At 29.6% G+C, this 13,954-nt stretch overlaps 1 protein-coding gene across 1 annotated transcript in view; it reads left to right on the top strand.

Moving 5' to 3' along the window:
- LOC143245535 (PDZ domain-containing protein 8-like) overlaps positions 1-13,954 on the top strand; it is a 174,182-nt gene that overhangs the window by 57,420 nt on the left and 102,808 nt on the right. Inside the window, exons 7-9 of the mRNA XM_076491899.1 lie at positions 3-83; positions 7,940-8,150; positions 9,878-9,987. Of these exons, the coding sequence (XP_076348014.1) occupies positions 3-83; positions 7,940-8,150; positions 9,878-9,987 (402 nt within the window). The remainder of the gene's footprint in view (positions 1-2; positions 84-7,939; positions 8,151-9,877; positions 9,988-13,954) is intronic.

Below are 13,954 nucleotides of genomic sequence, written 5' to 3'. Positions count from 1 at the left end.
AGGAGCCTGTGGTTAACTTTGGGGTTGAGTCACATTTTCAAGGTCGATCTGTTCCACAGGTGACATCACTTATTATTACCCAGGTAAACACATTCATGTTATTCATTATAATAGTATAGCTGCTTGAAATTGTGAACACTGCTTTGTTTATATGTTTATATCCAGTTATTAAATTCTGTATTTGTCTTTACAACACAAGACTGTGTTATCATTATGAATTTATTTTAGCTATTTGTGAAAAGAACATTTAATTTTTCTTTAATGCAGTTGGTGAAAAGGTGTATGAATTTTGCTATTTCATTCAGTAACAAATTAAACAAGGAGAAAAATAGCCACACCTCTTAAGAAAGTGTTAGTTAAATCCTGTCTCCAGCAATTCTGCATAGTCCACATTTTCTCACATTATAATTAGCTTTATGGTAGAAACTTTTGTAATAACATTCAAAAAATAAAGTATATTGAGAATATTTCAGTGTGCATGATAAAAAAATTACTGCTCCATTGTTAAATAAAACATTGGATATATTAAGCTAAATTTGTTATACCAGTTTCAAACTTATGAATTGCACTTTACACACAGAATTTAATTTTGCTTATATTTCAGTCCAACAAACTGCAGTGCTACAAATTAATGCTCAAAAACTTGGATCAAACGTTATTCTGCTAGAAATGTGGCATGAGCTCACCTGTTACACTTCTTTCTTTCTAGTCATTCTGTTATTTGTCAAATTATTTAGTGGCAAAACTGAAATATCTCTCACGAGAAGTAATAAAAGTAACAGTCATATTGTTTCTTTGTATAATATTTTGCCTTTAATTACTTATAACAGTTGAATGAAGTTGTGCATTCTGATTGAAAGGTTTCCCTTGAGCATGCTCTTATTGATTGATTTAGTTTGTGTGGATGATACATGTGAATGGCTTTGTGTCAAATGTAATGTGTGTGTACCACACTTAGTATACGCATAACCAAAATGTATGTTCATCTACTATGTTTCTATTTTCCACATTTCATCACAATACATTCAGAGCTAATAAGAGTATTCTTTTACATTTTGCATGTTAATAGTTGTGGCTGTGTAAAATGCTGTCCTCTGAAAGTGGTCAAAGTTGCACTATGATAGAGGCCATATGAAATAAATAATTAGTGGCATAATGGCAGAGTTTAGTGAATTGAACTATTTACCTGAAATTCATATTGTGAAAATTAGTAGTCATTTTGTAACTACCTTGCATATTAATACTTAGTCCAACCAACTTCAAGTAAATACATTTGTCCATGTTGAAAATGTCTTCACTGTTTGAAACAGATGCCAACCACACAGGTGGAATATTGCATCATCTTACATAACTTAGTCCACTACTGTTAGTTGACATTATAGAAAAGTAAATGTAGGTAACCTCAGTGATATAATACCTATTCCACTGAAAGGTCATCCAATTCACTTTCAGTGATGGAATAGAATTCAACTACCTCACTGTATAAGAAGGAGTCATACATTGTAAGGTGTACATGTGACAGTTTTCTTGAGAATCTAATGGATAGTTTTGGAGAACCACTATTATGTAGTTAAGGAAACTTAAACCCTAATATTTCATGGAAATTCATTTGAAAAGGAAGGGTCAGAAGGTCTTTTCTGTTGTCAGTTTTTTTAAACAACTACTGTCCTAACTATTTAAGTGGTAATCATCAGTACGTTATACTTCACAATACTATACAGTGAATTAGAAAGCAAGGAATACCATTTCATTTCAAACTGTAATTGTTTTCAATTACATGACCATAATAGCTGTGTTGATTGTGTGGTAATTGCAAAAATTCCATGTTTTGTTTCGTATTACCATTTGCTAGTTTAGAGGGAGAGCCACAACAGCCTTTCAGTCATTGTTTTCCTGATTAAATTACCATTCTAGCTAGGAGGTCATTGTCAGTATATTTACAACCATTCAGCTGTCATGTTGTCTATTTTCATTGACCAGTTAATTCAATCAAGCTCAGGGTTATGCACAGCATTGCTTGTCCACAGTTCTGCTTTTTGCTGAACTTGTATTTCATACTGGCTAGAAAATACCATTGAGTAGATCGGATTTATCTAAGCATTAATTTTAGCCCTTTAAATTGCTGAAAGTACTTTAGCTATTTAATCTGTAATTGTCAAGTGTTTTTACTTTTCATGACTGGCAGTTCATGTTCCTTTACCTCAAAAATTCACTGTTCCTTGTGCTGGTGTGATAGCTCACATTAACAATTTTGAGAAGGAAATGGTATCATACACCAGGTTCTCATCTTAGCAATGAGATGGTTCATTTTTCATGAACATTGCCCCAACACCCTTCTTTTCTACTTATGAAAGAGCTTCTGTTGAAGGAGCTCGTCCACCAGCACCACATTTTGTCTCTCTTCTTTGTATGTCACACTACCTAAACAATCCTCAGTCATTTTGGCCCTTATACTGCCTTAGCTTAATCTCAGGGGGAGAATACTGGTAGACCTTTGGAGTGCTTCAGATGGCCCTTACTCCCTTGTTCTAAGCTCATTATAGCAGATTGAGTGCTGTGAGGAGTATTTGAAGTATCTGTAAAGGTCTGAGCTCCAGGAGTAGACTTATCACAGATGTAACTTACACCTAGCTTTTTGGAGAAAAAAGCCATCTTCATATATGCTTAGGCTAGTGAAGCTCATAAATTTGGCTGTTCACTCTGTTGGAGATATTCATTGATCACATCATTATTTTTACTTTCATTGCTGCTCTGTAGTGTTTTCATGATTCAATTTTTCCTCAGAGCAACCAGTTAACCATTTGTATATATGCTTAGTAATTTTGACCAACCATGTAACCATCATGTAACTGTGAAACTATACACACTATAACTTAATGCATTAAGTGTATTTTTGCAAAATTTGACAAGATTTTAGTATCATAATAAATTTTTATATTTTTTATTTACACAAAATATGGTATTTTTAATAAAGTAACTTTGCTAAAGATTTGTCTGTAAATTTAAAACCTTTTACTGAGTTAGTCTGGCTTAAAGGTAATTTTTATATTGAGAATAAAAACAATATTTTTCAATCTTGCAATTTTTTTATTTCCTTTTCGTAACCTATAGAACTTTTTAAATAATTATTGTTTAAGATAGCCATGTTTCTCAATCACTAACAAAAGTTAATGAATATTTTGCAAAATTACCAAGTTTCATTTATTTTTATTTCTGAAAAATACTGTTTTGAGCTAGTTCTCTTCATAATGTCATAAAGTTTAGAACTAAATTATGTGAGCAGAATGTGAAATTTCAAAATTGCATTACAAAAATTTTCAGTATTCAATTACAAATTTCTTTAAAAGTGACTTCTTGTATTTAAATATCATAGAAGTCATACAAAATTAAATGAACAAATAAAGTATAAGAAAATGTAGATTAAAAATGAAAATGTTATGGTTAATATGAAATTCTGTAAGAAGAAAACATTCATTTAACTCTTTCATGCCTGAATAGGTAAAGTCTACATGTGGGCAAAATGTTAATGTTTTACAAAAAAAACAAACTTGTAATTGTTTTACCACAAAGTAAAAAATAGAGTTCAAATTTATTCTATATGATGCTTATTTAATTTTATACATTCAATTCAAATTTAGATTTTTGGTTGATTTTAGTGCTCCAACTGAAATCATTAGTGTTTATGAATTTTCTGAATTTTTTCTGAACATACTCTTAACACTCATAGCCTTCTAGAAGTAAAGTCACAATAGTTAAGGACAAAAAAGCATTAATTTGTCCTTGTAACTTAAAGATGTTTTTCTGTTTTGTAGACAGTCATGTTTCTCAACCTTGGTTGTTATGGTGTATGTAACTGTCTATTTCTCAGCTTTTAGAAGTCATAAGATACTGATACAAAAGTGCTGTAAAAGATCTTAATATTTTGAGATAACATGGCCCTTTCATTCTCTGAACTAAATTAAAGTGATTATAAAATATCCTAAGTCAAGTCCTTGCATTCATATGCTTGCTAAGCATTTTTTTAAACTCTTAGGTTTACTGCCTCAACAACATCTGAAGGCAACCCATCCCATAGGCTAATTATCCTTTTAGAAAAATGACTCCTACTCTGCCAAAATTTATAATTGCCCCATAATCCTGCTATTTTCATTGTTAAATATGAAAAAGATGATGAATTAACACCATCAATTCCCTTTACAATCTCAAATACCCCTATTCTTTTTTTCAAGAGAAAACAAGTTGAGAGATTTCAACCTCTTCTCATATGAGTAACTCTTTTAATGAACCATTTCCAACAATTCAATTATTTTCTACTGTAAGGAACTCTGGAGTGAACACAGTATTTATAATGTGGTCTAATCAGTTACCTATACAGTGAAATTGTAACCTCTTTAGACTTGTATTCATATTCTGTAGATACAACCTAAAGTCCTGTTTGTCCAACATTGCTTGGATGGCTTTAAAGACTGATCAACCATTATAACAGGATTTGTTTCATTCATAACAGGGTTAGTTATTCCAAATTGAATTATGATAACTCGCATGGATTATATTGCATTTATCATAATTAAAACCCATTGCCTTTTTTTTTTTCCCCAACTTATTAAATAATCTAAATCATTTTGAAAATTTTCAGCATCCTCTTCACAGCTAGCAACACCAACTACTTGAATATTATCTGCAAATTTAAGTAATTTATTGACTATTTATATATTGATGTCATTAATGTAAATTAGAGAGAGAAAAGGCCCTACAACTGAGACCTGAGGTACCCCACTTGCAACATTAATCTAGTTTCACTGAACTCCATTTATAACAGCCCTCTGCTTTGTTTTATTCAGGCACACCTCTGTCCAATTTGCTAAGTTATCCACCACACCTATAAAGATAATATTTTTTTACAAGCTTTTTATGTGACACTTTGTCAAATGCTTTCAGAAGTCCAGATACACCAAATCTACACTCTTACCCTCATCTACATAAGTAATATTTTTAAAGAATGTTAAAAGATTTATAAGGCAAGATTTTCCTTTAGTGAAACCATGTTGACTATGCAAGAAAAGTCTAAATTTTGTTGAATGACTTTGTAAAGCATCTTTGAAAAGGTTTTTCAAAACTTTTCCCACAACCAGTGTAAAACTAATGGGTGTGTAACTGGTGGGACAATTTGTATCACCTCACTTGAAAAGAAAAATTGTGTAAGCTAACTTCCATACTACTATTCAAGGACTGGAAAATAAACAGTAGTAAGTAGCTCGCATATCAAATCTTTAACCTACTTTAAAATCTTTGAAATATTGTCTGGCTCAGGAGCCTAATCATTTCTTAAACTTCCCTACTTTTTTGAACTTACTAAGAATTAATGCAGTCATATTGTTTGACCTTGTTTTCGTGTGTCAACTGTTCAAGATGTGGAATACTGCTTAAATCTTCTGCAGTAAAAACCAAAGAAAAGTAAAATTTAATAAGTCAGCCATCTCATAATCATCAGATATTAGCTTTTCTTTATTGTCTCTTAAGGATCCTACTTCACATTCTAACATTTTGTTTACCTTTAATGTATTTAAAGAAATCATTAATGTGATTTTACATTTTTAGCCAACCTTTTCTCATCCATCCTTTTAAATGTTTCACCAACTTTCTTGATCTTCAGTAATTTTATACACCTTCTGTTTTGGCAGTCAATTTACATTTTTTTATACTTATGATCATGTTTTATGTGTTCATCTCTTTGTGAGCCAACCTGGTTTTCATTTGCAGCTACCCTTTTGTGACAGGCTTGGTATATTATACACAAGTTTTTCTACACATTAGCACATGTTAAGTATTTGTACTATAACTTTTGATACAGCATGTGTATCTTCACAAAATTTGGTAGACTTTTAGTAAAGATTACAAGTATTTTGTACACATAAACTCAGATTTTTCAATGAAATATTTTTACTAATGATTTGTTTCTGAAAACAGTCTTTTGTTACTACTCTGAGCATTTTTGAGAACAGTGATTTCATATTATGATTAAAAAGCTGTTATTTGTCCCCAAAACTCAAATATTATTTCTGTAGTATCTGAAACCTAAATACATTTCAAATGTTTGTTTTCAATAAGACTTTATATTTTATTATTTTATGTACTCTAACTATGTGGGTTTGTCACTTATCCAACCTTGTAACCATCATAAAAAAAATTAGGATGTAAATATAACTTGTTTTTTTCATGCTAGAATGACCACATATTATAACACTAAAATAGAAATATTTAGTCTAAGTAGCTTAAGGCTCATAATACTATGCATGAATGTATATATTTATTATGTTTTATTGCCTTGACCTAGTGATATCTTGCTATCATTACATAACTTGCATTTACCATAGCCAATAAAATAAAATTGACCTGGTCTTGGCTGTGTTTTAATTAATGAATATTTTGTATTATATAGTAGAATTTAAATTATTATACATTATATGTGTATATAAATTATTACTATTTAGAGGTTATGTGAATGAAGTATGAAAAGAAGTATTTTTTCTTAGCATTGAAATCACCTTTCACTTAGACTGATTCAGTAATGGCTTTAGAAATTCACATAAAAGTCAATAGTATAAATACCTTATTGAAAAGTTTTTTCTGTAAAAGAGAATATATATGCTCACTGTAAGGCTGCTAGATTTTGATAAGATACACTAAGTAAATTCAGAGATACAGGATTCAAATTTATCAGATGACAGACTTGGCCAAATTACTTTGTTTGCTTGTAAACGTCTTACAAAAAGTGATAACTTTTCATCATGATGACAAGGTGAATGTTCTGTAGGGCAACTGCATATAAATAAAATAGGTCAATCTGATTTGTCCTTTTTTGTGGATTTTGGTAAAAGATATAAAATAATATATGTAGGGTCATTTGTAAAGACTGTCTGTAGTGAGTAATTCATGAGCATTGATCATATTCTCAGTGGTAGTTTATTGATGTTTGGCATTGGGTGGTCTTGAAGAGGAATGTAGAACTGTTGGTAAGTTCTTTTATTGCTCTTATTCCAAAGTATGGTATTGTTGTGTCAGAAGTTAGTTAAAACAAATTGTTTTACTTAAGAGATATTATTAGACTTAATATTAAGATATAAATTCAGTGCTTTCATGTCATTTTTTCCTTTCTCAATAAAATAGTCAAATGTCATGAATTTGTTATTGAATGCTGTCAATCTGGGACTTAAATGTACTTAAACAGATACTCCAAAAAAATAATGACTAAAAAGCAAATAAAGCTAGGAATCCTACAACATTTTGTCCTAATTTTTTATGACTTGTATAATATCAAATAATTTAAATATTTGTGTAAAATATACACTTTACAAAGAATTTTGTAGCATTACACTGAAAATGCTATGAGTATGATTTTTCATCTTGCATGTATACCATTGCTCTAAGCTCTAGGACTTGACAAAGAGCTCCAACTTGAAACTTCATTTTCCAGTTAAAACGAATTTTCAATTTTATAACATGCTTATTAACTTCTGTTGCCTGTGTGATTAACTTTATCTCCTTTGTTTTATATTAATTACTAATAGCTAACAAGTAACATATTAAAAAATAAATGTATGTATGAAAATGTACAGAAGTATTGCTGATATGCATTGCCATCTATGCACAAGTTATGATATAAAAAATATGTTTTGTGGAGTTACTGGAAATTTGTAGGTGCATCATCGTAGCAATTCTTGGAATTTCCCAGTCATGGGGTTAACAAGCATTTCCAGTAGACATATATTTATATGTAATTCATGATGTTTGACTCATTTCAGCTTCTCAATGTAAACAAAAAATGGTTACTATGGGAGTTAAAATGAACAAACTATTTTTTAAAGTATCTTGGAAATTTACTGTTAGTTTGCATTTTGTATTAAAAAAAATACTACTACTGTATCTTTCTATTTCCTAGATTCGAAAGATGCTGAGAAAGAAGCACACATTACCAAACTACAAGATGCGCATAAAGCCATTTTTTCCAATGCCAGATAACATAACTGAATTTGAGGCTCCTTCCATGGACAAAAATTTTGAAGGAAATCTTTTAGAAGTAACTGTTTTACAGTGTACAAGGCTTCAGAATATAGATCAGGCTCATAAGTTGTGTTGTACACTAGCTGTTGGTAAGTATTGGGCATCTTTAAACTGAAAATAGTTTCTCATATTTTGTAGATTGTTTATTTAGAAGTAGCTATGATAAAGGGATGAAAGATTTTGTAAAAGACATAAATAGCTTGATCTAGAAAAAGTCCTATAACTATAGTGTTATATTTATCAGAATACAACTTCTTTAGCTCTTTCCATACAGCATGTCATTTTGACTGATCTAGTTAACATAAGGTAGCCATGAAGTTATCCATATTATTATTTTTAATACAGAATTCAGTTGAGTATAGTAAGCTCGTAATTAACATTATGAATCTTTTGTGCACAAAAAAAACCAGATTTTCAGTTGTTTTTATTAAAACATTTTCCATAAGTATATGGACTCAGAGTGGAACATAATATTTATGTGAATATTACAAATACTTTTATTCATCTCAGTTTTCAGAAAAACTTTATATTTGGTTTTCTTTTCCATAATCTCTATGGAGTTGATCATTTTAACCAACCTTAGAAGCAACATAAAAAGTAGGAATTAAATATAAATTCTCTTGTTTCTAGAATAACTGCAGGTTGTAATGGAAAACTACAATTATTTATCCTAAATAGCCTAAGACTCCTGACAGTTCACATCTGTTTCTGTGTAATTTTATTGCCTTTTAAGCCATGTCTAACTAATAATCTCAAGATACAAGCTGTAAATCACTTGGTAAATGCATAGCTCATGTTAATTGTGAATAACATAATACACACTTCATGAAGGAACTTTATTTTAATTATTTATCAATATATTAGCTGACTAAGTTAATAATATTTACATTTTAATTACTTTTATAATAATAATAAAAGAAAAAATATACATGAAAAATAAGAAATTTATTACTTTTATTTACTACTTTTTTATTGTCATCAGTCCAGTGATGAAATTTAGGCCTATTTAATCTTTGTAATGATGGTGTTAATACATAAAATAATTTTTATTTATTTGAAGAATCTGCATAAGAGCACAGAATATTAACTTTTGCAAAGTAATCAATGTTAATTTAACTGGCTTCTTAACTTAGGTGTAAGTACCATAAACTAACTTCCTTAGCTTTTCAATTTGAACTGGGCAAAATTAACTCAGTCTGTTATATAAAACAGAGAAAACTATTTGCATTTTGTGAAAGATAAGGTGTAGCAAGTGGGTTTGACTTTCAGTTTTATATCTTCATAAGCAACAAATGTTGAAGGCTTTTGGAAATTAAAATTTGCTTTAGTAACATCTCTACTGCAATGAATAATGTACTTTAAACTGAGAACATTAGAGAGGGGTGATTAAAAAAACAACAACAGAGGATGGGCAGAATTATGCAAATAAATGTTGCAATTCCCATATAAGGGGAGATAGAGATTTATTTAAATATTTTCTTTAAAAAGTGAAAACTTGTGTTATTATTAACTGTTTTGATGGCAAGTGTAATAAAGTAGTTTAAACAGATTTTGAATGTAACTCTAAAAGGTTGTGATATGTGCACTTTGACCAACTCATAGTGAGAGGGTTAAACTAGAAGTATCATATTAGTTATTCTAGGGCTATAGTAAACTCACATTTTCATGTGAGAAGAAGTAAGCTTTGTTTCATTTAAATCATTTATTATAGACTTTTCAGTTTGATCACTGTACACATAACAAATCCCTTAAAAATACATTACTTTTTGTTTAGTAAAATGTACATAAACCTGTATTTATTAATGTTTCTTTCCAGATTGTTCTGCATGGATAGAAGTTACATGTTCCCAAGGCACATCTTGGACTACTTATGATTTTGAAGTTGTAAGAAAGAAAGGTCAACAGATTGGAATTTTGTTCAAACAGGTTGGTTTATGTTCAATGAGATTGGATACATTGGTTTTTAATATTTTTTTATTAATGTTTTGTCATATTCATGCACATGAATAGTGAGGAGTTTGACAGGATTTATCTTAACTTGCTATTTTTGTGATGTAAAAACAAAAAAATTACTTTATATATTTATAGTGCAGCTGCTTATGGTATTTAATGTTTCCTAGTTGTATACATTTGTCTAGTACGATATTAGCATTTTTTGGTTTGAAATAGTCACATGCTCTTAGACCCTTATACCAATAGCATGCTATCCATAGTATGCCCTTCCCCAAAATATTCTGCATACAGGCCTGATGATAAATAACTTGTATTCTTGAGAAACACTTAAAAATTTTGATGTACTAAAACAAGATACTGAAACACTTAACTTTGGTAAACATAAGTCTATGTAGAAGTTATGAATCTGCATATAGTTCAAAATTGAGGTGGTTGATGTTTTAATGGTTAGATACAGCTGATTAAAGTACAATATAAATAATGTTTAACATTTAGAACATAATTCGTATGCACTCAGTTTTTGAAAATGTGGCAAAACGTGAAAGAAATCATTTTACATTTAGTACTACATACATATTTATGGTAAAAAATTCAAGAATCATGAACTTTTCATGTGTTTTTTTACAAGTACTATTAAATTTTCAATTATGTAATCAGAGTCCTACCTCAGTTAAGGAAAAATATACAACCAGGCTGCAGTTGTGTGTAAAGCAAGTTGAAGCAGAAATTTCAAAAGTTGTATAAACACTTTGAACTTTTGTTTTAAATATGCTAACAAACTATGTAAATTATACTCTGTATTATCTAATTTCTGTGTAACTTAATTATGTTATTTAACAATTGGTGTTGGTTAGAAGTTATGCACTAGAAGCAGCTGACCAGAATGTATTTACAGTAATACTTAGTGTTGTGCCTGTTACATGTACTACCTTTACAAATAAGATTTGAAACTGGTAATATGGTTGTTCATTCTAATATCTTTATGAGCTTACACACAAGTCTTGATTTTGTTTGGGCTTGTGCTTGATAGAAGTACTTTCTAACATTAATTTCATTCTTTCCTATGCTTTCTAGATAATTTTATTTTTCACCACCATAATTTAAATCATCACTGAATAAAGTGAGCTACATAAATTGCAGTATTAATACTGCACTACTTTTACATTTAAAGCACAACAATATAAAGAACTTTTTCATGCTGTAAGCTTCTAATATACCATTGTATTATGCAAGCAAAAAATATATTTTCCCTGCTTTAGTGAAATACAGACTTAAATTATATATGTAATGCCATGTAGTGAGTACACTAAAAATTGTTTAAAAATTCCATAAAGGGAAAGACTTTGATAATAATCACAATAAAAAAAATATCTAGTAGGGCTAAAAAAATACCCTATAATTCAGGTATGTCATTCTTCAGTGCTGAATTTGGAATGAGCAAAAAGTGATAATGTGGAATTGTTCAGATTGCCTGTGAATTTGGATAATTGCAGGTGCAACACTGATTTCTGGTGTGTGGGTATGTTAGAGTAGGTATGAAAAACAGAATATGAAAAAGAAAATAATAATTTAAATGCAGAAGGGGAATTACGTGATTAATGATGTCAGAAAAACACATTAGTTCAAGAAGTCTTGATAAGAAATGGTAAAAATCCTTTTACCAAAGTACTTTTGAAAGGTGGACATTTCTTCTACATGGGCAAACAGTTTGCCTCTGAAGAAGAAAACTACATCTTTTGGAAGGGCTTGAGTTGTGGGGAATTAGAAGAATCATTTAAAAAGTAAGAAATTCCAAAGTATTCTGTGAACTAAAATTGGCTACATAATGCTTAAGATGGAAAAAAAGAAATTGAATAAAGGTTAGAAAAAATGTGGTTCATTAATATGTAATTACAAATAAATATAAATAATAAAGAAAAGAATAAAATTTTAAACCAAAGACAATTAAAAAGTGATAATAAAATAGAAGGATATTAATCATGGATATTTTAGTGGTAAAAACAAAATAAATATTTTATATACAGTAAATGACAGTGGAGCGCATGTGGTTTGGAAGGTAAAAGCACCATGTGGTGCACTTTAGTGTTTTCTACTTTCATTGTGAATAGGATACATTTTATAATTCCCTGTTGTAGCTTGTACCCTAGGATTTTTAGAAAAACAACAAAAGCAGCATATTTTAATTTTAATGTATTTTGTTTTGGATTAAAAATTTATAGTTACAATATAATTAATCAGAGGTTGGGATTTGCTGTTTTTAATGCAGCCCTTTCTCATGATTTTGTTTAAGTATTTGACTTCTTTAATTATAATTATTTAATTTCACTAAAATATATATGTGTATATTAGTTTGTTATAACCAAACACAAGTTGAAACAAAAAATAAAATAAATACTGCACTAATTGGAAGGATCCCAGGAATATAAAAAATGTACCCTTGGTCTTTGAGGTGACTCCAGAAGTAGGACCCACATTGCAGTGGGGGTACACCATCTATCAGTCTTAATTTCCATTCACTAGTCTCACATAAGGAAATAAGATAAAGTAAGGGAATAGCAATAGATATTAAAATTAAAATAATAGATTTAAAAATAGAAATTAGAAGACTGAGATGTGGGTACTCAACCACATAATGTCCCATATCTATATTGCCCTTCACTTCCTGTGGACAGTTGTGGGAAGGTAACTGCTCTCCAACTGAGATCTAGATTTTGATAAACTGCAAAACACTATGAAGTAACAATAGTCACATAAAGCAATGAGAAAATACAGAAGCTCTGAATGAGTAATGCAACATCAATTTATAACAGTTAACTACTCACACACAATACTTATGACTCACATTAAGTTATGTAACAAAACATCTCATAACTAATTCTTTTAAAACTATTGACCTGCAAGACTTTTGTCATGAAACTAAATATTCATTAAATACTAAGTCACAAAATAATTAATAACTTGTAATAGACAGTCTTGTATGTCTAATACACTTAGACAGTACATAATACTTGTGGTGTTTGTGCAATTGTTGATCATATTTTTTCCCACATTACAGGAATACCTTGTAAGGGGAACTTTCTGGAAATCTGTATCAACTATTTGTTTTTAAGACTAACTCTAGGCTGTTGTCACTGTTTCACTGCAGTAGTGAATGGGGATCTTCCTATTGTAATAAATGGTCATAAACTGTGACAAGGTACTTGCTGAACAAACTGTTCTTGGGCAGTTTAAATAATTATTGAATTCTGTAAGACATTATGGTACAAAAGTGCCACTCATTCTTCATAAATGCAATTATTATTCACAGAAAAATTGTTTCAGTTAAAGTATACAACAAATTTTACATATAATAATTATTTTCAAAAGTTATCAACAATGACTTGTGATTTCTTTAACGTTCTTGTCTCCATTAAAAAAAACTCAATTTAAACAACTTTATATTGTAATATAATAGGTTAGCTTCATCTCAGTCAGTTAACTCTAGCTGCAGATTTGGCAGAATCAGCTAAGTTTGACCCTAAATTGACCTTTATAGTTTTCATTACTACAACTTATATTACGTTTGATGTATCTTCTTAAATTTTCTCAAGCTTCCAGGAAGAAGTAACTGTCTTCTATAAGCAAAAAATTAGAATTTTAATTTTTATATTTTTACTAAAACTTTCTCAGTATTTACTGCTCCAGTTGCAAAGTGGTTTTCATGTTAAGATTGAAAATGCTTTTTTCATTTAAATTTCTCAGATTTCATTTGTTTGATATTCAAAATCAATAAAATAAATTTCAAATTTTTTTTGTTAAACCTTTATACTTTATCTGTTATTTTCTGTACATAACAGCATACAAGGTTGGTAAAATTGACTAACCTTGTAACCACCGTAAAAAAAAAGAAAAGAAATCTATATTATCATTTTTTTCTTTCTAGAATGACTTCAAATTGTTT

The sequence above is a fragment of the Tachypleus tridentatus genome, chromosome 2 (assembly GCF_004210375.1).
Source record: "Tachypleus tridentatus isolate NWPU-2018 chromosome 2, ASM421037v1, whole genome shotgun sequence".
Classification (NCBI taxonomy): Eukaryota; Metazoa; Arthropoda; class Merostomata; order Xiphosura; family Limulidae; genus Tachypleus; species Tachypleus tridentatus.
This window is presented reverse-complemented; position numbering and strand designations above follow the sequence as displayed.